Genomic DNA, 27,907 nt, shown 5'->3' on the forward strand with positions numbered 1-27,907 from the left:
ATTGGGATCTTGACACATTTCATCAGTTGTGTTGCAGCATCAAAAATGGAAAGAATAAGTCAGCTCTTTAATGTTTCATTATCAAAAAAGTTTGTAATTTTCATTCTTATTTGTACATGTCTTCCTTTGACTATTTTTCAACATGTTCAGTCATCTAAGATGGAGAAAACAATTTCCGAATCTCAAGGTAAAGAAAAAACTTCAAAAGTATTTTTATCTTCTTATAATAAAAGAAGAGAACAAATGCTAAAAGAAGATAAACAGTATTTAAAAGGTTGTTTCTATTTGTTATTTGATTAGTAATAATTATTTAATTAGTAATCATCATCAATTTCATCATCATCATTGTTAGGAACAATATTATCTTCTTAAGATTCTCTTTTCATCATCATAGGTAAAGCTCAGTTCCTACTCAAACTCTGGTAATTTTCAGACGATTAGAATTATTAAATTTGGAAAAAATAAATTTTTATTTTCGATTTTACCAAATTTCGTTTGTCTGATAGCGTACGGGTGATGGTGCTACTACTTAAAAATTGAAATAAAATTCTCTATTCTTCAGAATCTAGTAGGGCTCGGTCCCTACTAGAACTCTGGTAATTTTCAGACGATTAGAATTATTAAATTTGGAAAAAATAAATTTTTATTTTCGATTTTACCAAATTTCGTTTGTCTGATGGCGTACGGGTGGACCTGCTACTACTTAAAAATTGAAATAAAATTCTCTACTCTTCAGAATCTAGTGGGGCTCGGTCCCTACTAGAACTCTGGTAATTTTCAGATGATTAGAATTATTAAATTTGGAAAAAATAAATTTTTATTTTCGATTTTACCAAATTTCGTTTGTCTGATGGCGTACGGGTGGACCTGCTACTACTTAAAAATTGAAATAAAATTCTCTATTCTTCAGAATCTAGTGGGGCTCGGACTTTACTAGAACTCTGGTAATTTTCAGACGATTAGAATTATTAAATTTGGAAAAAATAAATTTTTATTTTCGATTTTACCAAATTTCGTTTGTCTGATGGCGTACGAGTGGACCTGCTACTACTTAAAAATTGAATTAAAATTCTCTATTCTTCAGAATCTAGTGGGGCTCGGTCCCTACTAGAACTCTGGTAATTTTCAGATGATTAGAATTATTAAATTTGGAAAAAATAAATTTTTATTTTCGATTTTACCAAATTTCGTTTGTCTGATGGCGTACGGGTGGACCTGCTACTACTTAAAAATTGAAATAAAATTCTCTATTCTTCAGGAGCGAGTAGGGCTCAGTCCCTACTAGAACTCTGGTAATTTTCAGACGATTAGAATTATTAAATTTGGAAAAAATAAATTTTTAATTTCGATTTTACCAAATTTCGTTTGTCTGATAGCGTACGGGTGATGGTGCTACTACTTAAAAATTGAAATAAAATTCTCTATTCTTCAGAATCTAGTGGGGCTCGGTCCCTACTAGAACTCTGGTAATTTTCAGATGATTAGAATTATTAAATTTGGAAAAAATAAATTTTTAATTTCGATTTTACCAAATTTCGTTTGTCTGATAGCGTACGGGTGATGGTGCTACTACTTAAAAATTGAAATAAAATTCTCTATTCTTCAGAATCTAGTGGGGCTCGGTCCCTACTAGAACTCTGGTAATTTTCAGACGATTAGAATTATTAAATTTAGAAAAAATAAATTTTTATTTTCGATTTTACCAAATTTCGTTTGTCTGATAGCGTACGGGTGATGGTGCTACTACTTAAAAATTGAAATAAAATTCTCTATTCTTTAGAATCTAGTAGGGCTCGGTCCCTACTAGAACTCTGGTAATTTTCAGATGATTAGAATTATTAAATTTGGAAAAAATAAATTTTTAATTTCGATTTTACCAAATTTCGTTTGTCTGATAGCGTACGGGTGATGGTGCTACTACTTAAAAATTGAAATAAAATTCTCTATTCTTTAGAATCTAGTAGGGCTCGGTCCCTACTAGAACTCTGGTAATTTTCAGATGATTAGAATTATTAAATTTGGAAAAAATAAATTTTTAATTTCGATTTTACCAAATTTCGTTTGTCTGATAGCGTTAGGGTGATGGTGCTACTACTTAAAAATTGAAATAAAATTCTCTATTCTTTAGAATCTAGTAGGGCTCGGTCCCTACTAGAACTCTGGTAATTTTCAGATGATTAGAATTATTAAATTTGGAAAAAATAAATTTTTATTTTCGATTTTACCAAATTTCGTTTGTCTGATAGCGTACGGGTGATGGTGCTACTACTTAAAAATTGAAATAAAATTCTCTATTCTTTAGAATCTAGTAGGGCTCGGTCCCTACTAGAACTCTGGTAATTTTCAGATGATTAGAATTATTAAATTTGGAAAAAATAAATTTTTAATTTCGATTTTACCAAATTTCGTTTGTCTGATGGCGTACGGGTGGACCTGCTACTACTTAAAAATTGAAATAAAATTCTCTATTCTTCAGGAGCGAGTAGGGCTCAGTCCCTACTAGAACTCTGGTAATTTTCAGACGATTAGAATTATTAAATTTGGAAAAAATAAATTTTTATTTTCGATTTTACCAAATTTCGTTTGTCTGATGGCGTACGGGTGGACCTGCTACTACTTAAAAATTGAAATAAAATTCTCTATTCTTCAGGAGCGAGTAGGGCTCAGTCCCTACTAGAACTCTGGTAATTTTCAGACGATTAGAATTATTAAATTTGGAAAAAATAAATTTTTATTTTCGATTTTACCAAATTTCGTTTGTCTGATAGCGTACGGGTGGACCTGCTACTACTTAAAAATTGAAATAAAATTCTCTATTCTTCAGAAACTAGTGGGGCTCGGTCCCTACTAGAACTCTAATAATTTTCAGACGATTAGAATTATTAAATTTGGAAAAAATAAATTTTTATTTTCGATTTTACCAAATTTCGTTTGTCTGATGGCGTACGGGTGGACCTGCTACTACTTAAAAATTGAAATAAAATTCTCTACTCTTCAGAATCTAGTGGGGCTCGGTCCCTACTAGAACTTTGGTAATTTTCAGACGATTAGAATTATTAAATTTGGAAAAAATAAATTTTTATTTTCGATTTTACCAAATTTCGTTTGTCTGATGGCGTACGGGTGGACCTGCTACTACTTAAAAATTGAAATAAAATTCTCTATTCTTCAGAATCTAGTGGGGCTCGGACCTTACTAGAACTCTAATAATTTTCAGACGATTAGAATTATTAAATTTGGAAAAAATAAATTTTTATTTTCGATTTTACCAAATTTCGTTTGTCTGATGGCGTACGGGTGGACCTGCTACTACTTAAAAATTGAAATAAAATTCTCTATTCTTCAGAATCTAGTGGGGCTCGGTCCCTACTAGAACTCTGGTAATTTTCAGATGATTAGAATTATTAAATTTGGAAAAAATAAATTTTTAATTTCGATTTTACCAAATTTCGTTTGTCTGATGGCGTACGGGTGGACCTGCTACTACTTAAAAATTGAATTAAAATTCTCTATTCTTCAGAATCTAGTGGGGCTCGGTCTCTACTAGAACTCTGGTAATTTTCAGATGATTAGAATTATTAAATTTGGAAAAAATAAATTTTTATTTCGATTTTACACAAATTTCGTTTGTCTGATGGCGTACGGGTGGACCTGCTACTACTTAAAAATTGAAATAAAATTCTCTATTCTTCAGGAGCGAGTAGGGCTCAGTCCCTACTAGAACTCTGGTAATTTTCAGACGATTAGAATTATTAAATTTGGAAAAAATAAATTTTTATTTTCGATTTTACCAAATTTCGTTTGTCTGATGGCGTACGGGTGGACCTGCTACTACTTAAAAATTGAAATAAAATTCTCTATTCTTCAGAATCTAATGGGGCTCGGACCCTACTAGAACTCTGGTAATTTTCAGACGATTAGAATTATTAAATTTGGAAAAAATAAATTTTTATTTCGATTTTACCAAATTTCGTTTGTCTGATGGCGTACGGGTGGACCTGCTACTACTTAAAAATTGAATTAAAATTCTCTATTCTTCAGAATCTAGTGGGGCTCGGTCCCTACTAGAACTCTGGTAATTTTCAGATGATTAGAATTATTAAATTTGGAAAAAATAAATTTTTAATTTCGATTTTACCAAATTTCGTTTGTCTGATGGCGTACGGGTGGACCTGCTACTACTTAAAAATTGAATTAAAATTCTCTATTCTTCAGAATCTAGTGGGGCTCGGTCTCTACTAGAACTCTGGTAATTTTCAGATGATTAGAATTATTAAATTTGGAAAAAATAAATTTTTATTTTCGATTTTACCAAATTTCGTTTGTCTGATAGCGTACGGGTGATGGTGCTACTACTTAAAAATTGAAATAAAATTCTCTATTCTTCAGGAGCGAGTAGGGCTCAGTCCCTACTAGAACTCTGGTAATTTTCAGACGATTAGAATTATTAAATTTGGAAAAAATAAATTTTTATTTTCGATTTTACCAAATTTCGTTTGTCTGATGGCGTACGGGTGGACCTGCTACTACTTAAAAATTGAAATAAAATTCTCTATTCTTCAGGAGCGAGTAGGGCTCAGTCCCTACTAGAACTCTGGTAATTTTCAAACGATTAGAATTATTAAATTTGGAAAAAATAAATTTTTATTTTCGATTTTACCAAATTTCGTTTGTCTGATGGCGTACGGGTGGACCTGCTACTACTTAAAAATTGAATTAAAATTCTCTATTCTTCAGAATCTAGTGGGGCTCGGTCTCTACTAGAACTCTGGTAATTTTCAGATGATTAGAATTATTAAATTTGGAAAAAATAAATTTTTATTTTCGATTTTACCAAATTTCGTTTGTCTGATGGCGTACGGGTGGACCTGCTACTACTTAAAAATTAAAAAAAAAATTCTCTATTCTTCAGGAGCGAGTAGGGCTCAGTCCCTACTAGAACTCTGGTAATTTTCAGACGATTAGAATTATTAAATTTGGAAAAAATAAATTTTTATTTTCGATTTTACCAAATTTCGTTTGTCTGATGGCGTACGGGTGGACCTGCTACTACTTAAAAATTGAAATAAAATTCTCTATTCTTCAGAATCTAGTGGGGCTCGGACCCTACTAGAACTCTGGTAATTTTCAGACGATTAGAATTATTAAATTTGGAAAAAATAAATTTTTATTTTCGATTTTACCAAATTTCGTTTGTCTGATGGCGTACGGGTGGACCTGCTACTACTTAAAAATTGAATTAAAATTCTCTATTCTTCAGAATCTAGTGGGGCTCGGTCCCTACTAGAACTCTGGTAATTTTCAGATGATTAGAATTATTAAATTTGGAAAAAATAAATTTTTAATTTCGATTTTACCAAATTTCGTTTGTCTGATGGCGTACGGGTGGACCTGCTACTACTTAAAAATTGAATTAAAATTCTCTATTCTTCAGAATCTAGTGGGGCTCGGTCTCTACTAGAACTCTGGTAATTTTCAGATGATTAGAATTATTAAATTTGGAAAAAATAAATTTTTATTTTCGATTTCACCAAATTTCGTTTGTCTGATAGCGTACGGGTGATGGTGCTACTACTTAAAAATTGAAATAAAATTCTCTATTCTTCAGGAGCGAGTAGGGCTCAGTCCCTACTAGAACTCTGGTAATTTTCAGACGATTAGAATTATTAAATTTGGAAAAAATAAATTTTTATTTTCGATTTTACAAAATTTCGTTTGTCTGATGGCGTACGGGTGGACCTGCTACTACTTAAAAATTGAAATAAAATTCTCTATTCTTCAGAATCTAGTGGGGCTCGGACCCTACTAGAACTCTGGTAATTTTCAGACGATTAGAATTATTAAATTTGGAAAAAATAAATTTTTATTTTCGATTTTACCAAATTTCGTTTGTCTGATGGCGTACGGGTGGACCTGCTACTACTTAAAAATTGAAATAAAATTCTCTATTCTTCAGGAGCGAGTAGGGCTCAGTCCCTACTAGAACTCTGGTAATTTTCAGACGATTAGAATTATTAAATTTGGAAAAAATAAATTTTTAATTTTGATTTTACCAAATTTCGTTTGTCTGATGGCGTACGGGTGGACCTGCTACTACTTAAAAATTAAAATAAAATTCTCTATTCTTCAGGAGCGAGTAGGGCTCAGTCCCTACTAGAACTCTGGTAATTTTCAAACGATTAGAATTATTAAATGTGGAAAAAATAAATTTTTATTTTCGATTTTACCAAATTTCGTTTGTCTGATGGCGTACGGGTGGACCTGCTACTACTTAAAAATTGAAATAAAATCCTCTATTCTTCAGGAGCGAGTAGGGCTCAGTCCCTACTAGATTTCTGGTAATTTTCAGACGATTAGAATTAATAAGTTTGGAAAAAATAAATTTTTATTTTCGATTTTACCAAATTTCGTTTGTCTGATGGCGTACGGGTGGACCTGCTACTACTTAAAAATTGAAATAAAATTCTCTACTCTTCAGAATCTAGTTAGGCTCGGACCCTACTAGAACTCTGGTAATTTTCAGACGATTAGAATTATTAAATTTGGAAAAAATAAATTTTTAATTTCGATTTTACCAAATTTCGTTTGTCTGATGGCGTACGGGTGGACCTGCTACTACTTAAAAATTGAAATAAAATTCTCTATTCTTTAGGAGCGAGTAGGGCTCAGTCCCTACTAGAACTCTGGTAATTTTTAGATGATTAGAATTATTAAATTTGGAAAAAATAAATTTTTAATTTCGATTTTACCAAATTTCGTTTGTCTGATAGCGTACGGGTGATGGTGCTACTACTTAAAAATTGAAATAAAATTCTCTATTCTTCAGAATCTAGTGGGGCTCGGTCCCTACTAGAACTCTGGTAATTTTCAGATGATTAGAATTATTAAGTTTGGAAAAAATAAATTTTTATTTTCGATTTTACCAAATTTCGTTTGTCTGATGGCGTACGGGTGGACCTGCTACTACTTAAAAATTGAAATAAAATTCTCTATTCTTCAGAATCTAGTGGGGCTCGGACCCTACTAGAACTCTGGTAATTTTCAGACGATTAGAATTATTAAATTTGGAAAAAATAAATTTTTATTTTCGATTTTACCAAATTTCGTTTGTCTGATGGCGTACGGGTGGACCTGCTACTACTTAAAAATTGAAATAAAATTCTCTATTCTTCAGGAGCGAGTAGGGCTCAGTCCCTACTAGAACTCTGGTAATTTTCAGACGATTAGAATTATTAAATTTGGAAAAAATAAATTTTTAATTTCGATTTTACCAAATTTCGTTTGTCTGATGGCGTACGGGTGGACCTGCTACTACTTAAAAATTGAAATAAAATTCTCTATTCTTCAGGAGCGAGTAGGGCTCAGTCCCTACTAGAACTCTGGTAATTTTCAAACGATTAGAATTATTAAATTTGGAAAAAATAAATTTTTATTTTCGATTTTACCAAATTTCGTTTGTCTGATGGCGTACAGGTGATGGTGCTACTACTTAAAAATTGAAATAAAATTCTTTATTCTTCAGAATTAGTGAAGGCTCGGTCCCTACTAGAACTATGGTAATTTTCAGATGATTAGAATTATTAAGTTTGGAAGAAATAAATTTTTATTTATTTTACACAAATTTCGTATTGTCTGATAGCGTACGGGTGGACCTGCTACTACTTAAAAATTGAAATAAAATTCTCTATTCTTCAGAATCTTAGTAGGGGCTCGGTCCCTACTAGAACTCTGGTAATTTTCAGATGATTAGAATTATTAAATTTGGAAGAAATAAATTTTTAATTCGTATTTTACACAAATTTCGTATTGTCTGATAGGCGTACGGGTGGACCTGCTACTACTTAAAAATTGAAATAAAATTCTCTATTCTTCAGGAGTGAGTAGGGCTCAGTCCCTACTAGAACTATGGTAATTTTCAGACTGATTAGAAATTATTAAATTTGGAAAAAATAAATTTTTATTTATTTTACCAAATTTCGTTTGTCTGATGGCGTACGGGTGGACCTGCTACTACTTAAAAATTGAAATAAAATTCTCTATTCTTCAGGAGCGAGTAGGGCTCAGTCCCTACTAGAACTCTGGTAATTTTCAGACGATTAGAATTATTAAATTTGGAAAAAATAAATTTTTAATTTCGATTTTACCAAATTTCGTTTGTCTGATGGCGTACGGGTGGACCTGCTACTACTTAAAAATTGAAATAAAATTCTCTATTCTTCAGGAGCGAGTAGGGCTCAGTCCCTACTAGAACTCTGGTAATTTTCAGACAATTAGAATTATTAAATTTGGAAAAAATAAATTTTTATTTTCGATTTTACCAAATTTCGTTTGTCTGATGGCGTACGGGTGGACCTGCTACTACTTAAAAATTGAAATAAAATTCTCTATTCTTCAGGAGCGAGTAGGGCTCAGTCCCTACTAGAACTCTGGTAATTTTCAGATGATTAGAATTATTAAATTTGGAAAAAATAAATTTTTAATGTATTTTTACACAAATTTCTATTGTCTGATAGCGTACGGGTGGTGGTGCTACTACTTAAAAATTGAAATAAAATTCTCTATTCTTCAGGATTTAGTAGGGCTCGGTCCCTACTAGAACTAAGGTAATTTTCAGATGATTAGAATATTAAATTTGGAAAGAAATAAATTTTTAATGTATTTTTACACAAATTTCTATTGTCTGATAGCGTACGGGTGGTGGCTGCTACTACTTAAAAATTGAAATAAAATTCTCTATTCTTCAGATTTAGTAGGGCTCGGTCCCTACTAGAACTAAGGTAATTTTCAGATGATTAGAAATATTAAATTTGGAAGAAATAAATTTTTAATGTATTTTACACAAATTTCTATTGTCTGATAGCGTACGGGGTGGACTGCTACTACTTAAAAATTGAAATAAAATTCTCTATTCTTCAGGATTTAGTAGGGCTCGGTCCCTACTAGAACTAAGGTAATTTTCAGATGATTAGAATTATTAAATTTGGAAAGAAATAAATTTTTAATTTCGATTTTACCAAATTTCGTATTGTCTGATAGCGTACGGGTGATGGTGCTACTACTTAAAAATTGAAATAAAATTCTCTATTCTTCAGGATCTAGTAGGGGCTCGGTCCCTACTAGAACTAAGGTAATTTTCAGACTGATTAGAATTATTAAATTTGGAAAAAATAAATTTTTATTTTATTTTACACAAATTTCTTTGTCTGATAGGCGTACGGGTGGACCTGCTACTACTTAAAAATTGAAATAAAATTCTCTATTCTTCAGAATCTAGTAGGGGCTCGGACCCTACTAGAACTCTGGTAATTTTCAGACTGATTAGAATTATTAAATTTGGAAAGAAATAAATTTTTAATTTATTTTACCAAATTTCGTTTGTCTGATAGGCGTACGGGTGTGGACCTGCTACTACTTAAAAATTGAAATAAAATTCTCTATTCTTCAGGAGCTAGTAGGGCTCAGTCCCTACTAGAACTAAGGTAATTTTCAGATGATTAGAAATATTAAATTTGGAAGAAATAAATTTTTAATGTATTTTTACACAAATTTCTATTGTCTGATAGCGTACGGGTGGTGGTGCTACTACTTAAAAATTGAAATAAAATTCTCTATTCTTCAGGATTTAGTAGGGCTCGGTCCCTACTAGAACTAAGGTAATTTTCAGATGATTAGAAATATTAAATTTGGAAGAAATAAATTTTTAATGTATTTTTACACAAATTTCTATTGTCTGATAGCGTACGGGTGGTGGTGCTACTACTTAAAAATTGAAATAAAATTCTCTATTCTTCAGGATTTAGTAGGGCTCGGTCCCTACTAGAACTAAGGTAATTTTCAGATGATTAGAAATATTAAATTTGGAAGAAATAAATTTTTAATGTATTTTTACACAAATTTCTATTGTCTGATAGCGTACGGGTGGTGGTGCTACTACTTAAAAATTGAAATAAAATTCTCTATTCTTCAGGATTTAGTAGGGCTCGGTCCCTACTAGAACTCTGGTAATTTTCAGATGATTAGAATTATTAAATTTGGAAAAAATAAATTTTTAATTTCGATTTTACCAAATTTCGTTTGTCTGATAGCGTACGGGTGATGGTGCTACTACTTAAAAATTGAAATAAAATTCTCTATTCTTCTGGAGCGAGTAGGGCTCAGTCCCTAGTAGAACTCTGGTAATTTTCAGACGATTCGAATTATTAAATTTGGAAAAAATAAATTTTTATTTTCGATTTTACCAAATTTCGTTTGTCTGATGGCGTACGGGTGGACCTGCTACTACTTAAAAATTGAATTAAAATTCTCTATTCTTCAGAATCTTTTCGGGCTCGGTCCCTACTAGAACTCTGGTAATTTTCAGATGATTAGAATTATTAAATTTGGAAAAAATAAATTTTAAATTTCGATTTTACCAAATTTCGTTTGTCTGATGGCGTACGGGTGGACCTGCTACTACTTAAAAATTGAAATAAAATTCTCTATTCTTCAGGAGCGAGTAGGGCTCGGTCCCTACTAGAACTCTGGTAATTTTCAGACGATTAGAATTATTAAATTTGGAAAAAATAAATTTTTAATTTCGATTATACCAAATTTCGTTTGTCTGATAGCGTACGGGTGATGGTGCTACTACTTAAAAATTGAAATAAAATTCTCTATTCTTCAGGAGCGAGTAGGGCTCAGTCCCTACTAGAACTCTGGTAATTTTCAGACGATTAGAATTATTAAATTTGGAAAAAATAAATTTTTATTTTCGATTTTACCAAATTTCGTTTGTCTGATGGCGTACGGGTGGACCTGCTACTACTTAAAAATTGAAATAAAATTCTCTATTCTTCAGAATCTAGTGGGGCTCGGTCCCTACTAGAACTCTGGTAATTTTCAGATGATTAGAATTATTAAATTTGGAAAAAATAAATTTTTAATTTCGATTTTACCAAATTTCGTTTGTCTGATAGCGTACGGGTGATGGTGCTACTACTTAAAAATTGAAATAAAATTCTCTATTCTTTAGAATCTAGTAGGGCTCGGTCCCTACTAGAACTCTGGTAATTTTCAGATGATTAGAATTATTAAATTTGAAAAAAATAAATTTTTATTTTCGATTTTACCAAATTTCGTTTGTCTGATAGCGTACGGGTGATGGTGCTACTACTTAAAAATTGAAATAAAATTCTCTATTCTTTAGAATCTAGTAGGGCTCGGTCCCTACTAGAACTCTGGTAATTTTCAGATGATTAGAATTATTAAATTTGGAAAAAATAAATTTTTATTTTCGATTTTACCAAATTTCGTTTGTCTGATGGCGTACGGGTGGACCTGCTACTACTTAAAAATTGAAATAAAATTCTCTATTCTTCAGGAGCGAGTAGGGCTCAGTCCCTACTAGAACTCTGGTAATTTTCAGATGATTAGAATTATTAAATTTGGAAAAAATAAATTTTTATTTTCGATTTTACCAAATTTCGTTTGTCTGATAGCGTACGGGTGATGGTGCTACTACTTAAAAATTAAAATAAAATTCTCTATTCTTCAGAATCTAGTGGGGCTCGGACCCTACTAGAACACTGGTAATTTTCAGACGATTAGAATTATTAAATTTGGAAAAAATAAATTTTTATTTTCGATTTTACCAAATTTCGTTTGTCTGATGGCGTACGGGTGGACCTGCTACTACTTAAAAATTGAATTAAAATTCTCTATTCTTCAGAATCTAGTGGGGCTCGGTCCCTACTAGAACTCTGGTAATTTTCAGACGATTAGAATTATTAAATTTGGAAAAAATAAATTTTTATTTTCGATTTTACCAAATTTCGTTTGTCTGATGGCGTACGGGTGGACCTGCTACTACTTAAAAATTGAAATAAAATTCTCTATTCTTCAGGAGCGAGTAGGGCTCGGTCCCTACTAGAACTCTGGTAATTTTCAGACGATTAGAATTATTAAATTTGGAAAAAATAAATTTTTAATTTCGATTATACACAAATTTCTATTGTCTGATAGCGTACGGGTGGTGGTGCTACTACTTAAAAATTGAAATAAAATTCTCTATTCTTCAGGATTTAGTAGGGCTCGGTCCCTACTAGAACTAAGGTAATTTTCAGATGATTAGAAATATTAAATTTGGAAGAAATAAATTTTTAATGTATTTTTACACAAATTTCTATTGTCTGATAGCGTACGGGTGGTGGCTGCTACTACTTAAAAATTGAAATAAAATTCTCTATTCTTCAGGATTTAGTAGGGCTCGGTCCCTACTAGAACTAAGGTAATTTTCAGATGATTAGAAATATTAAATTTGGAAGAAATAAATTTTTAATGTATTTTTACACAAATTTCTATTGTCTGATAGCGTTTCGGTGGTGGTGCTACTACTTAAAAATTAAAATAAAATTCTCTATTCTACAGAATTCAGTAGGGCTCGGTCCCTACTAGAACTAAGGTAATTTTCAGATGATTAGAAATATTAAATTTGGAAAGAAATAAATTTTTAATGTATTTTACACAAATTTCGTATTGTCTGATAGCGTACGGGTGGTGGTGCTACTACTTAAAAATTGAAATAAAATTCTCTATTCTTCAGGATTAGTAGGGCTCGGTCCCTACTAGAACTAAGGTAATTTTCAGATGATTAGAAATATTAAATTTGGAAGAAATAAATTTTTATTTTCGATTTTACACAAATTTCGTATTGTCTGATAGGCGTACGGGTGGACCTGCTACTACTTAAAAATTGAAATAAAATTCTCTATTCTTCAGGAATTTAGTAGGGCTCGGTCCCTACTAGAACTAGGTAATTTTCAGATGATTAGAAATATTAAATTTGGAAGAAATAAATTTTTAATGTATTTTACACAAATTTCGTATTGTCTGATAGCGTACGGGTGATGGTGCTACTACTTAAAAATTGAAATAAAATTCTCTATTCTTAGGAATTTAGTAGGGCTCGGTCCCTACTAGAACTAAGGTAATTTTCAGATGATTAGAATATTAAATTTGAAAGAAATAAATTTTTAATGTATTTTACACAAATTTCTATTGTCTGATAGCGTACGGGTGGATGGTGCTACTACTTAAAAATTGAAATAAAATTCTCTATTCTTCAGAATTTAGTAGGGCTCGGTCCCTACTAGAACTAGGTAATTTTCAGATGATTAGAAATATTAAATTTGGAAGAAATAAATTTTTAATGTATTTTTACACAAATTTCTATTGTCTGATAGCGTACGGGTGGTGACTGCTACTACTTAAAAATTGAAATAAAATTCTCTATTCTTCAGGAATTAGTAGGGCTCGGTCCCTACTAGAACTAGGTAATTTTCAGATGATTAGAAATATTAAATTTGGAAGAAATAAATTTTTAATGTATTTTTACACAAATTTCTATTGTCTGATAGCGTACGGGTGGACCTGCTACTACTTAAAAATTTAAATAAAATTCTCTATTCTTCAGGAGCGAGTAGGGCTCAGTCCCTACTAGAACTCTGGTAATTTTTAGATGATTAGAATTATTAAATTTGGAAAAAATAAATTTTTATTTTCGATTTTACTAAATTTCGTTTGTCTGATGGCGTACGGGTGATGGTGCTACTACTTAAAAATTGAAATAAAATTCTCTATTCTTTAGAATCTAGTAGGGCTCGGTCCCTACTAAAACTCTGGTAATTTTCAGATGATTAGAATTATTAAATTTGGAAAAAATAAATTTTTAATTTCGATTTTACCAAATTTCGTTTGTCTGATAGCGTACGGGTGATGGTGCTACTACTTAAAAATTGAAATAAAATTCTCTATTCTTCAGAATCTAGTGGGGCTCGGTCCCTACTAGAACTCTGGTAATTTTCAGATGATTAGAATTATTAAATTTGGAAAAAATAAATTTTTATTTTCGATTTTACCAAATTTCGTTTGTCTGATGGCGTACGGGTGGACCTGCTACTACTTAAAAATTAAATTAAAATTCTCTATTCTTTAGAATCTAGTGGGGCTCGGACCCTACTAGAACTCTGGTAATTTTCAGACGATTAGAATTATTAAATTTGGAAAAAATAAATTTTTATTTTCGATTTTACCAAATTTCGTTTGTCTGATGGCGTACGGGTGGACCTGCTACTACTTAAAAATTGAATTAAAATTCTCTATTCTTCAGAATCTAGTGGGGCTCGGTCCCTACTAGAACTCTGGTAATTTTCAGATGATTAGAATTATTAAATTTGGAAAAAATAAATTTTTAATTTCGATTTTACCAAATTTCGTTTGTCTGATGGCGTACGGGTGGACCTGCTACTACTTAAAAATTGAAATAAAATTCTCTATTCTTCAGAATCTAGTGGGGCTCGGTCCCTACTAGAACTCTGGTAATTTTCAGATGATTAGAATTATTAAATTAGGAAAAAATAAATTTTTATTTTCGATTTTACCAAATTTCGTTTGTCTGATGGCGTACGGGTGGACCTGCTACTACTTAAAAATTGAAATAAAATTCTCTATTCTTCAGGAGCGAGTAGGGCTCGGTCCCTACTAGAACTCTGGTAATTTTCAGACGATTAGAATTATTAAATTTGGAAAAAATAAATTTTTAATTTCGATTATACCAAATTTCGTTTGTCTGATAGCGTACGGGTGATGGTGCTACTACTTAAAAATTGAAATAAAATTCTCTATTCTTCAGAATCTAGTGGGGCTCGGTCCCTACTAGAACTCTGGTAATTTTCAGATGATTAGAATTATTAAATTTGGAAAAAATAAATTTTTATTTTCGATTTTACCAAATTTCGTTTGTCTGATGGCGTACGGGTGGACCTGCTACTACTTAAAAATTGAAATAAAATTCTCTATTCTTCAGGAGCGAGTAGGGCTCGGTCCCTACTAGAACTCTGGTAATTTTCAGACGATTAGAATTATTAAATTTGGAAAAAATAAATTTTTAATTTCGATTATACCAAATTTCGTTTGTCTGATAGCGTACGGGTGATGGTGCTACTACTTAAAAATTGAAATAAAATTCTCTATTCTTTAGAATCTAGTGGGGCTCGGACCCTACTAGAACTCTGGTAATTTTCAGACGATTAGAATTATTAAATTTGGAAAAAATAAATTTTTATTTTCGATTTTACCAAATTTCGTTTGTCTGATGGCGTACGGGTGGACCTGCTACTACTTAAAAATTGAATTAAAATTCTCTATTCTTCAGAATCTAGTGGGGCTCGGTCCCTACTAGAACTCTGGTAATTTTCAGATGATTAGAATTATTAAATTTGGAAAAAATAAATTTTTAATTTCGATTTTACCAAATTTCGTTTGTCTGATGGCGTACGGGTGGACCTGCTACTACTTAAAAATTGAAATAAAATTCTCTTTTCTTCAGGAGCGAGAAGGGCTCAGTCCCTACTAGAACTCTGGTAATTTTTAGATGATTAGAATTATTAAATTTGGAAAAAATAAATTTTTAATTTCGATTTTACCAAATTTCGTTTGTCTGATGGCGTACGGGTGGACCTGCTACTACTTAAAAATTGAAATAAAATTCTCTTTTCTTCAGGAGCGAGTAGGGCTCAGTCCCTACTAGAACTCTGGTAATTTTTAGATGATTAGAATTATTAAATTTGGAAAAAATAAATTTTTAATTTCGATTTTACCAAATTTCGTTTGTCTGATGGCGTACGGGTGGACCTGCTACTACTTAAAAATTGAAATAAAATTCTCTTTTCTTCAGGAGCGAGTAGGGCTCAGTCCCTACTAGAACTCTGGTAATTTTTAGATGATTAGAATTATTAAATTTGGAAAAAATAAATTTTTAATTTCGATTTTACCAAATTTCGTTTGTCTGATGGCGTACGGGTGGACCTGCTACTACTTAAAAATTGAATTAAAATTCTCTATTCTTTAGAATCTAGTGGGGCTCGGTCCCTACTAGAACTCTGGTAATTTTTAGATGATTAGAATTATTAAATTTGGAAAAAATAAATTTTTAATTTCGATTTTACCAAATTTCGTTTGTCTGATGGCGTACGGGTGGACCTGCTACTACTTAAAAATTGAAATAAAATTCTCTATTCTTCAGGAGCGAGTAGGGCTCAGTCCCTACTAGAACTCTGGTAATTTTCAGACGATTAGAATTATTAAATTTGGAAAAAATAAATTTTTAATTTCGATTTTACCAAATTTCGTTTGTCTGATGGCGTACGGGTGGACCTGCTACTACTTAAAAATTGAAATAAAATTCTCTATTCTTCAGGAGCGAGTAGGGCTCAGTCCCTAACAGAACTCTGGTAATTTTCAGATGATTAGAATTATTAAATTTAGAAGAAATAATAGTAAATACTCAATTAAGCACAAATGCATTGGTTCCATCCTTTGGCGTTGTGTAGGTTTCGCAAAATGATTAAAAAATGGAGCATACTGAACAAGCGCAAATAATAATAATAATATATTTATATTAGTAATCTTTTGTTACAGGAATATCCGATAGTTTGAATAGAGACCTGAGAATCAGGAGATCACTGGAGGGATTTATGTATAGAACGATAAATTCGGCTCCTTGCTCCAAGTCTGGAATGTTCTTGAATGAGAAGAGAAAAAATGGGAGATGGTACTGGTACTGCTATTTAGATGAGAGTGGAAGACTGTCGTGGATGACAATGAGGTGTCCCAATAAACGTTTGTTTGATCCTTTGATTCAGTTATGTGTGACCAATTTAACTACCACTACAGAATCAGCTATGACAACTGAAGGAACAACATTGATACCATTAGTTACTACAACAAAAACTCCTTTATCTCCTGGACCAACATCTCTTTCTACAACAGAAGCTACAACAACGCAAGCATCATCATTGGGAATTTCAACTGGTACTACACCTGTAGGTACAACATCAACTTCTTTACCAGTATTATCTCCATAACAGAATCTGCAGCAGCAAATCATCTCTGTAAGCAACTAATTCTTTTAGTACACTTGCAGTTATATTACTTTCTGGACCAATAACATTAACGACATTACCTTCTTTACAAACGTTATCTAGTATCACAGAATCTTCACTACAACATCGCACCAATAATAAAAAGGAAGTATCACCGAAAGTAATAGTTGTAAAGTAACACCGAAGTAAAGTATCGAAAGTAGTGAAGTAACAGCCCGTGTAGAAATTGCCATATCTAGGCCATAACATGGCATGAAACACCTTCCCAGATCGGGCCCAAGTTTGGTCAGACTTGGACCCGATCTGGGAAGGTGTTTCATGCCATGTTATGGCCTACACAATGATCATAAGATCTGGCCCCGATTTGGGCCATGGTTAAATTTCTACACGGGAGTATTCTTAAGTTTATCTAAAATCTAAATGACAATTCGATTTATCTGCAGTAGCATTTGTAGCAAAGTTATCTTTTAGATAAGGTTCTTTATAATAATTAGATTGCCCTGAATCAGTAAACATACGATTAGATTGATGATGAACAGGACAAGTAGCATTAGTAGCTATCAAAAAATATCAGCTACAATTGTATCATCAGCAGATGTACTATAATAAGTAGTTTCATCACTAGTTGTACCAATAAAAATCCTATCATCAACTGTTGTAAAACCAAAAATTGTATTATTCACAGCTGTATATCAACATATGTACCATCAAAAATAGTATCATCATCAATTGTACAGCAAAAAATTGTATCATCAATAATTGTATCATTAAGAATTGTATCATCAACAGTTGTATCATCCAGCACAAATGTACTATTAACAGTTGTATCATAAAAAATTGTAACATCAACAGTTGTACTATTAAAAATTATATCATCAACAGTTCCATTTGAATCCCAATAGAGAATGCATTCAACTGCATGTATATAAATCATCAATTTTCCTCCTCTCAGGGATAAAACACGTGAAGGAAAAACATTCAAAAAAATTTTTGGTTCATGTTCTAATTGAGTGGCACATAAAATTTATTTCCTTGAAAAACAGTAATCACTGTTTTTAAAATGACAAAAAGTTTTAATTACAAAATTATATTAAACTTTGGAATTAATATTCCATTGTTATTATTTTTATTGTTTATTATTATTATCTTATTTCGTTATAGTCGGAAATGAAAAAATCTACTAAACTACTTACTTTGTCGCAGAAATCAAAGTTTATGAAATTATTAATAAAAAAAACTATTCTTTAATTTCAAAAATGTGTTTTAAAAAATGATTTAGTTTTATATGATGAGGAAAGTGTTATAAAGAAATCTTTTTTTACTCTTCTAGGCGTGTGTCATGCGTACAATATTATCAAAATAGTTTCCGCATTAGAGACAATATTTATTTTCCGTTTTCATTTTCAGACTCTTTTTTAGTTTTTCAGGAAAACATCTTTTTCGTTACTTATAAATTCAAACGTTTCTTAGAAATGCGACAAGTTTCAATTGAACGTCACAACGTAGTAGATATTTAGTAAAGAAAGAAAATATTTTAAAAAAAAAATATTAGAAAATTTCAAAAATGTTATTTCTCATAATTTTGTTTGTGTCGTTATTAATTTTAAAAATTTTACTCGACTGGAGACGTGATCCAAATTTTCCACCAGGTAAATAATTTTTCAATTTTCCACAAAGAGTCAGAATTTTTAAGCAAAAAAGAAATTTTCAATAAAGAAGAAATTTGTTAATAATTATATAAATTTTGAGAGAAAAACTCCTTTTTTCCTTTAGGACCCCGAGGAGTGCCATTATTGGGAAACATGTTGGACATGAAAAAATTGATGAAAGAATCAAAATTTTTTTCCGTCGCCATGTCAAAATTGACGGAGAAATATGGACCCGTGGTGGGCCTTAAAATGGGACTTGCCGAGCCATTTATTTTAGTTTCGGGACGAGATGCAATTGTCGAAATGTTAACGCGACCTGAATTTGATGGTCGACCTGATAATTATTCATTTCGTTTTCGTACTTTTGGCAAAAGAAGAGGAATGGTTTTCACTGAGGGAAAAGTTTGGAGCGATCATCGAAAGTAAGAAAATAATTTAAAATATTTTTAACTATAAAAGGTTAAACAAAAAAAAATTTTTTCTTTTACTTTATTTGAAAATTTCGCATTTTTTTAGATTCGCCCAAAGAAGTTTGAAAGATTTAGGCTTTGAGAGAAGTACAATGGAGGATTTAATTTTGGATAATGTACATTCTCTTATGGATACAATTGAAAAAAATTCGACAAACGGTGTAATTAAAAATTTTTCCAAATACTCAAGTACTTCTATTTTGAATAATATTTGGAGTCTAATTGGTGGTACAAAGTAAGTTAAAAAAATAATTAGTTTAGATTTTTTTGGTTCTAAGATTGTAAGATTTCTATTTTTTGAAAATTTTGTTTAGAATCGAAAAAATTGAATGGAATTCAATAGAAATCAAATTGAATTGAATAAAATCAAAAAGAATTGAATAGAATGGAATAGAATGGAATAGAATTGAATAGAATTGAATAGAATTGAATAGAATTGAATAGAATTGAATAGAATTGAATAGAATTGAATAGAATAGAATTGAATAGAATTGAATAGAATTGAATAGAATTGAATAGAATTGAATAGAATTGAATAGAATTGAATAGAATTGAATAGAATTGAATAGAATTGAATAGAATAGAATTGAATAGAATTGAATAGAATTGAATAGAATTGAATAGAATTGAATAGAATTGAATAGAATAGAATTGAATAGAATTGAATAGAATAGAATTGAATTGAATAGAATTGAATTGAATAGAATTGAATAGAATTGAATAGAATTGAATAGAATTGAATAGAATTGAATAGAATTGAATAGAATTGAATTGAATAGAATTGAATAGAATTGAATAGAATTGAATAGAATTGAATAGAATTGAATAGAATTGAATAGAATTGAATAGAATTGAATAGAATTGAATAGAATTGAATAGAATTGAATAGAATTGAATAGAATTGAATAGAATTGAATAGAATTGAATAGAATTGAATAGAATTGAATAGAATTGAATAGAATTCAAATTGAATCGAATTGAATTAATTTAAAAAACAGAAAAATTGTCTGCTTGGAAAATAATTTTTTTTTTGCCTTTTTGCAGACTGTCGGATGATAATAAAAAATTACAGGAGGCTGTAGAGATGCTGTACAATCTCGCGAGGCACACAAGTGCGTCTGGTGGCCTCATCGATCATTTTCCCTTTCTGAGATATTTTATGCCCGAAATTAGTGGTTACAATGCCCTAAAAGAACGTCACAGAGGAATTAAAAGATTCCTCCAGGTAACTAAATAAAAATTTTGTAAAATAAATGAATTAAAAAATTCAATAAAAAAATTTTTTCAATTAATAATTTATTTTTTAGGCAGAACTTGCAAGGCACAAGGACATGAAAGACGAAAATATCCACAATGACATGATAACAGCATATTTCGAAGAAATTGAAAAGAAAAAAAATGATCCCACTTCTGTTTTTGATGGTAAATTATTTATTATTAATTATTAATGTTAATATTGATATATTAATTAATGTAATTTTTTTTAAATTTTAATATTAGGTAATGTAATTTTTTTTAATTTTAATATTAATTTGTTAATTATTTGAATAAAATTATTTTTGGTTGAAAAGTTATTTTATGATTTTAGAACTAGAACTTTTTGCACTGACGAAAGATTTTTTCTCCGCTGGTTTGGAGACGACGAATAATAGCCTTGGATTTTTCGTATCGTACATCGCTTGTAGACAAGAAATTCAAAAACGAATTCAAGACGAAATTGATAATGTCATTGGAAGAGAGTCCCGACCTTCTTTAATTTATCGAAACAAGTAAGTAAATGATTTTATTAACGAAAACATTTTTTTCTTGTGTTATTTTATTTTTTATAGAAAAATTGGGGAAAAACAAGAAAAAAATTATAAAAACTTATAATAATAATAATTTTTTTCAATTTTACAGTTTGCCTTATCTTAACGCAACAATAGCCGAAGTATTGAGAATCTCACACGTCGCGCCAACAACAGTGCCTCATCGAGCACTAAAAGATTCCACACTCTTTGGTTATGAGATAAAAAAAAATTACACACTTTTGGCGAATTTAGTGAGTCTTCACATGGACAAGGAGCACTGGGGTGATCCAGAAACATTCAGACCCGAGAGATTTATCAACGAAAATGGTGAATTCGTCGAGGATTCGTGGCTAATGCCATTTGGAACAGGTAAAACTGGACTTTATAGATTTTTCGACAGTTTTTCTCGTAAACAATGCAGGGAATTTTTACCATTTTTTTAGAATTTGATTATTTTGGGTCTGAACTAAGTGCCTCTACTAGTTTTTTCAAAATTTATTCAAAATTTCTAAGATAGATTTCTATATTACCGACCGTGGTAACTTTACGTATGTTTAGCGGTAAATAGTGAAAATATATCAAAAATTTAAAAAACAATTTCTTGTTTTTGAAAAATTCGAAATTGCATTAATAAATAAACAAAAATACATCTTGTTTTATAAACAATTGTTTGAACAAATAGACAATTATCAATTTTTTCCATTATTTAAATTGTTTTTGTGGGGGATAAATGGAAAAAAATTTCTTTTTTAGGTCGACGAAGATGTATAGGAGGAACAGTTGCAAAAAATAGTTTAATCCTATTTACAGCGAGTCTTTTGCAAAAGTACAATTTTTCCTTAGCGCCTGGCGAACCTCTTCCCTGTCTTACAGGCATCAATGGTATGACTTTAGCTCCACCGAATTGCAGACTTCTACTCACAAAGCGTTAGGAAATTCTCCATAGATAATTATTAAATTCTATTTGTTGCAAATAATGAAAAATTTCCTTAATTTATTTAGTAGGGTATTAAATTATTAAATTATTTAAAATAACTAATTTTTTTATAAACATAATTGTAATTAAGTAACTAATTATATTTACAATTTGTACAACTTATTATAATTTTAATAAATTATTATTACTGTTATTTTTGTCAATTGTTATTTAATTGTTTATTAACTATTTATTTTTATTAATTTTTTAATCATTGTTCTTTATTAATTAATTATTTATTAATTTGTTTATTAACTGCTAATTAATTTATTAATTGTTTATTAATTTGTTTAATACATAATATAATATAATATAATATAATATAAATGATAATAAATCATTTTTATTAATTGTTGTTGTAAACAATTAATTGTTATTGTTAGTGATAATTTGATATTGCTATTGTTAATAAATAATTGTTATTGTTAGTGAATAATTGTGATTGTTAATAATTAATTGCTATTGTTAATAATTAATTGTTTTTGTTAGTGATAATTTGTTATTGTTATTGTTAATAATTAATTGTTAATGTTAGTTATTAATTGTTATTGTTAATAATTAATTGTTATTGTTAGTTAATAATTGTGATTATTAATAATTAATTTGCTATTGTTAATAAATATAATTATTGGCAATAATTCATTCCTAATGTTAGTGATTAATTGTTATTGTTAATAATTAATTGTCAATTATAATATTGCAATTATTAAATTATTGTTAAAATTTGAAAACTTATAATAAATTAGTAATTTTTTTTAATAATTAACGAAAAATCTGATTGAGAAAAGTAAAAAAAAGTACAAATTTTGAGATGAGAATTATGAACCTCATCCTATTGGAAAGTGAATTGCAAATGAATTGCACGTAGAATGTTAAGGATATACGTATATATACATATATATAGTGGACGGAAGAAAAAAGTCGATTCGAAAACGTGAGTCGATTACGATATGGGGAAACTCGTTTGATAATAATTCACTTTTAGAATTACGAGTTTGATGTATATAGTTTAATGGAATTTGGTATACAACATATATATTCGTGTGTAAGATCACCCAAAGTTGTTCGTGTGTAACTCACATGCACTCTCGGTCAACATCACCTTAATATGACGACTCTTGACCAATATTCAGCTTGCAGTGAAAGGTGGGAATGATTTTTTTTCTCCTTCTTCTTCTTCTTTCTTTTTTCTCCTCTCTACTTTTTTTCGTTGCCTCCAATGTCTAATCAACTTTTGCAGTTTTAATTCGGAAACGCTTCACATCAGGAGCAGATTCACGAATACACGACAAGTGTTTTTTTTATTTGTTGAAAATTTTCTCATTTTCTTTTCCAAAAAGTGAATTTAATCATTTTTTTTTTTTAAATACAAGAGGAAATAAAATAATTGAAATAAACAAAATAATTTAATAATATAAAATAAATGAAATAAGAAAATTATTAAATAATAAAAAACAAAAATAATAATAAGTAATAAAAAACGAAATAAATAAAAAAAAATATTATCAAATTAAATAAATAAACAAAAGTGAACAAAATAATTACATTCAAACAAATATAATAAAATAAATTAACAAATATAGTTGTAAGTTTAAAATAATAAAAGAATTCAATGTGAAAATTAAAAAATTTAATAAAATAATTTTTTAATAATGTGGCTTCTTTTTCTCTGCTGTTTCTTCATTTTTCTTTTCAAACTTTTTTACGATTGGCTGCAAGGATCAAAATTCCCACCAGGTACGTTACGTGAAAAAATATTAATTAATATAATATTAGTTATAAAAATTAATTATTCGTAAATAAATTTGTATTATTTTTTTTATTCTCTCCTACGTTCAATGTTTATAAACATTTATTTGTTTATTTATTTAATTAATTAGTCATTTTGCTAATTTACTAATTAGTTTATTATTAGTTTACTTATTAATTAAAAAATATCAATTTACTAGTTAATCTATTAATTAATTCACTAATTTCTTAATTATTTTACTAATTAATTTACTAATTTATGCACTAATTTGTTAATTAATTTACTAATTTACTAAATAATTCCTTAATTTTCCAATTAATTCACTAATTTAGCTATTAGTTCAGTAATTTGTTAATTAGTTTACTAATTTACTAATTAAATCGCTAATTTGTTAATTAATTATCTAATTTACTAATTAATTTATTAATTTACTAAATAAATCACTAATTTGCTAATTAATTAACTAATTTACTAATTAAATAATTAATTTACTAATTAAATAATTAATTTACTTATTAAATAATTAATTTACTAATTAAATAACTAATTTACCAATTAATTTATTTGTGATTTTCATTTTCCAGGACCAAAGGGCTTACCAATTTTGGGGAATATTCTTGATTTGAAGAAACTTTTAAATGAGACAAAATATTTATCTCACGTTTATAGAAAATTGGCGGCAATTTATGGACCAATTGTTGGCTTAAAATTGGGAATTGGTCATCCAATTATTTTAGTTTCGGGACGAGATGCTGTTTTAGAAATGCTGAGTCGTCCCGAATTTGATGGTAGGCCCGATACATTTTCCCATCGTTTTCGAACAATGGGCGAGAGGCGAGGAATTATTTTCACTGATGGAAAAATGTGGGACGATAATAGAAGGTTTTTATTTTCATTTTTCAATTATTAACAACGCATGGAACAAAAAAAAAAAAAAAAATTTTTTTAATTTGGAAAATTTTATTAATATTTTAATTTTTTTCATAATTATTCACCATCAACAAATTAATTAACAAATTAATTATATTACGAAACAGATTTAGTTTATTACTAAACAAATTAATGTTATTAAATAACAAATTAATTTTATTAAATAACAAATTGATTTAATTAAATAACAATTTGATTTAATTAAATAACAAATTGATTTTATTGAATAACAAATTAATGTTATTGAATAACAAATCAATTTTATTAAATAATAAATTAATTATAATTTTATCAAATTACAAAATTAATTTGATTAAATATCAGATTAGTTTTTTAATTAACAAAATTAATTCTAATAATAAACAAATTAATTTTATTTATTAACAATTAACTACATTTTTACATTTACTGTGAATTAAAATTAATTTAATTAATTTCGAATTTTTACAAATCACCAATTTTTTGTTTAGATTCTCATTAAAATATTTGAAGGAATTTGGATTTGGCAAAAGATCGATGGAAGATTTAATTTTGGAAAATGCCGTCTGCCTGACCGAGAGTATCGAGAAAAGAATTGAAAACGAAAATATAATTGAATATTTTTGTCAAATTTCCAGTATCTCTGTTTTAAATAATTTATGGTGCTTTATAGCTGGAACAAAGTGAGTGACTAATTATTATTATTAACACAACAATTGTTACAGTAACAATAAAAAATTATTATTTCTATTTTTATTTAAATCCCACTATAGAAAATTTGATTAAAATTTTTTTTTCATTTATTAATTAATTTTATTAATAATATTATTTTATTATTAGTATTGTTTTTATTATTAATTTATTATTAATTTTTTATTAAATTATTCTAAAGTAAATATTTTCTGTTTTTTGAAGATTAAAAGAAAATGATCAAAGAGTGAAAGAGGCTTTAGAAAATTTAAACGGAAATACAAGAAAAAGTTCAGTGAGCGGAATTATTTTGGATCATTTGCCATTTTTGAGATTTATTATTCCGGGTCTTACCGGATTTACTGAACTCAAAAAACGTCAATTTCAAATGTGGAATTTTTTCAAGGTATAGAATTTTCCATAAAATGTCAACTTTTTAAAATGTTTTTTTAGTAATTTTTTTTAAAATTTTATTTTTTACAATAAACACCAAAAAGAAAAACATTGTTTCCTTTTATTTATTCAAAAATATTCTGAATTTAATATTTAAAAAAATATTCTTTTTTACAGGATGAATTAAACGCGCATAAAAATTCGAAAATCGATGGGTCATATCGCGATTTGATTGACGTTTATCTCGACGAAATAAAAGCACAACAAAAGGATTCATCGTCAACTTTTAATGGTAAAATAAATTTTCTTTTAAGTAAACAATATTTATTTTATTTATTTACTATTTATTTATAATAATAATAATAATAATTTATTTATTGGGTACTTATTTTTGGAATAATCAAAATTTGTCAAATTCGAGTTAAAAATGAAAAAGTATTTTTTATAAATAATAAAAAAAATATTAGTGCAAATTTTTTTTTAACAAATTTACTGTTATACATTTATAAAAAAAAAAAATCTTTCTGGAATTTTTGTTTCGTATTTATCATCGGTCGAGTAACGGTTCCAATTTTTTGTTTTCTTTTCCTTTCTTTTTACATATTTCGTTTTCTTCATGTGAAATATAAACGAATATTTATTATATTTTTAATAAATGATAAATAATAAATAATAAATAAAAATACATAATAGAATAATAAATAATAAATACCTATTAATACATTATAATACAATAAATAGTTATAAAAATATTATATCAAATATAATATTCGACAAAATTCAAAAGAAAAAAATTAGAAACTAAAAATAATTTCTTAAATTGAAAAAATAATTGCTAAATAAGCGACCTGTGCAAAAATGAGTAAATATTGAGTATGTTTGATGATTTTTCTTTTGGCAAACATATATATTGCAACTATATAATGAAATAGAAAAATTACATAAGAAAAGAAAAATAATTTCTCCTTTCAAAACTATTTTCACAATTGTTTAATTTTTAACAAGTAGTCGTTAATTTATTCATAGGCACAATTTACTTAAACGAAACTAAAAATAATTCTTTCTCCTCTGTTTTTTTTTTTTTTTGCAAAAAAAGAATTTCAACTTTTGGCGTTAATCAAAGATTTCTTCTCCGCTGGCGTTGAAACAACAAATAATACTCTTGGTTTTGCAATAACATTCATTGCAATTAATAAAGAGGTTCAAGAAAAATTACACAACGAATTGGACAAAGTCATTGGACGTGAATCGTTGCCATCATTAACATACAAAAATAAGTGAGCAATTATTCCTCTTTTTAACAAATAATTTTTATTATAATTATAGGATTAATTATTATTAAAAAAAAAAAAAAAAAAAAAAAAAAAAAAATATTTTTATTAACAATTTTTAATGTTATTACATAATGTTTATTGTTTTTTAACAAAAATTGAAAGACAGATACAATTTTGAAAATTTTGTTTCTAGTTTGCCATATCTGAATGCAACAATAGCGGAAGTTTTGCGAATATCAAATATTGGACCAACGACAATAGCACATCGAGCATTGAAAGATTCAACACTTTTTGGTTATAAAATAAAAAAAAATTACGCTATTTTAGCGAGTTTAGTTAGCGTTAATATGGACAAAAATCACTGGGGCGATCCAGAAATATTCAGACCCGAGAGATTTATTGATGAAAATGGAAAATTCGTTGATGACGCTTGGGCTCTGCCTTTTGGAGCAGGTACGATTTTTTTTAGCCAAATATTATTTTCTTCTCTTTATAATTATATTTCTATTTGTTTAGATATAAGATTATTATTTATTTTTGTTTTAGGATTTTTATTTAGGATTATTTATTTAAAATATTTTGTTCGAATTATTAATTTAACCAAAAAAAAATTTTCATTTCAGGCAAAAGACGATGCTTAGGAGAATTATTGGCAAAACATAGTTTGCTATTATTTACAGCGTGTTTGTTGCAAAAATTCCATTTTCAACTTGCACCCGGTGAACCCCAACCTTGTATGGACGGAATTGATGGTTTTGCTGTTGCTCCACCAATTTGCAGAATAATGATTACAAAGCGTTAGAAATTCAGTTCAATTGACTAATATTGAAGAGAAATATAATTAATTTTAGTAATAATTTAAATAAAAAAATAAAATTCTATAATATTTAGTTTCAGAAATAAATAATTTTTAACAAAAAAAATTTATGAGTGAATTATTTCAGTCCCTTAGATCCACAACTGCAAATTTTTTTTAATTTATTAAAATTGGAAAAAATCTTCCGTATTTCTATGATTTTTTTTTAGGTTCCAATTTTATTCTGTCAATATTTCCGTTGGGTAAAAAATTAGATAATGTGTGTTATGA

The 27,907-nt window shown here is 28.7% G+C and overlaps 2 protein-coding genes across 3 annotated transcripts; both read left to right on the forward strand.

Moving 5' to 3' along the window:
• Nucleotides 1-17,218, forward strand: LOC122511819. Of its 2 annotated transcripts, XM_043627315.1 has the most exons (3): nt 1-187; nt 16,456-16,928; nt 17,022-17,218. In XM_043627315.1, the coding sequence occupies exons 1-2, from the start codon at nt 46-48 to the stop codon at nt 16,899-16,901; spliced, it is 588 nt and encodes a 195-aa protein (XP_043483250.1). In that variant the 5' UTR covers nt 1-45; the 3' UTR covers nt 16,902-16,928; nt 17,022-17,218. The 2 variants fall into 2 exon arrangements, with proteins under 2 accessions (XP_043483250.1, XP_043483249.1); XM_043627314.1 differs by having other exon boundaries at nt 2-187; nt 16,456-17,218.
• On the forward strand, nt 17,045-27,716 carry LOC122511907. The gene is made up of 17 exons (XM_043627474.1): nt 17,045-17,136; nt 17,231-18,568; nt 18,693-18,990; nt 19,085-19,273; nt 20,083-20,263; nt 20,346-20,460; nt 20,627-20,807; nt 20,938-21,197; nt 21,582-21,758; nt 23,449-23,541; nt 24,139-24,436; nt 24,955-25,146; nt 25,379-25,559; nt 25,724-25,838; nt 26,643-26,823; nt 27,014-27,273; nt 27,444-27,716. Exons 2-17 carry the CDS (start codon nt 18,484-18,486, stop codon nt 27,620-27,622), a joined length of 2,985 nt encoding a protein of 994 aa, XP_043483409.1. The 5' UTR covers nt 17,045-17,136; nt 17,231-18,483; the 3' UTR covers nt 27,623-27,716.
• Nucleotides 27,717-27,907: the final 191 nt, after the last annotated feature.

The sequence above is a fragment of the Leptopilina heterotoma genome, unplaced genomic scaffold (assembly GCF_015476425.1).
Source record: "Leptopilina heterotoma isolate Lh14 unplaced genomic scaffold, ASM1547642v1 Lhet_90, whole genome shotgun sequence".
NCBI lineage: Eukaryota > Metazoa > Arthropoda > Insecta > Hymenoptera > Figitidae > Leptopilina > Leptopilina heterotoma.

What these genes read in the sequence shown, in the direction of transcription:
- LOC122511907 (XM_043627474.1), top strand. Translation starts at nt 18,484, where the DNA reads ATGTTATTTCTCATAATTTTGTTTGTGTCGTTATTAATTTTAAAAATT. An exon ending in GCTAATGCCATTTGGAACAG is followed by an intron (nt 21,198 to 21,581) that starts GTAAAACTGGAC and finishes TTTCTTTTTTAG; the next exon opens with GTCGACGAAGATGTATAGGA. An exon ending in TCATTAACATACAAAAATAA is followed by an intron (nt 26,824 to 27,013) that starts GTGAGCAATTAT and finishes TTTTGTTTCTAG; the next exon opens with TTTGCCATATCTGAATGCAA.
- LOC122511819 (XM_043627315.1), top strand. Translation starts at nt 46, where the DNA reads ATGGAAAGAATAAGTCAGCTCTTTAATGTTTCATTATCAAAAAAGTTT. An exon ending in AACAATTTCCGAATCTCAAG is followed by an intron (nt 188 to 16,455) that starts GTAAAGAAAAAA and finishes CTTTTGTTACAG; the next exon opens with GAATATCCGATAGTTTGAAT.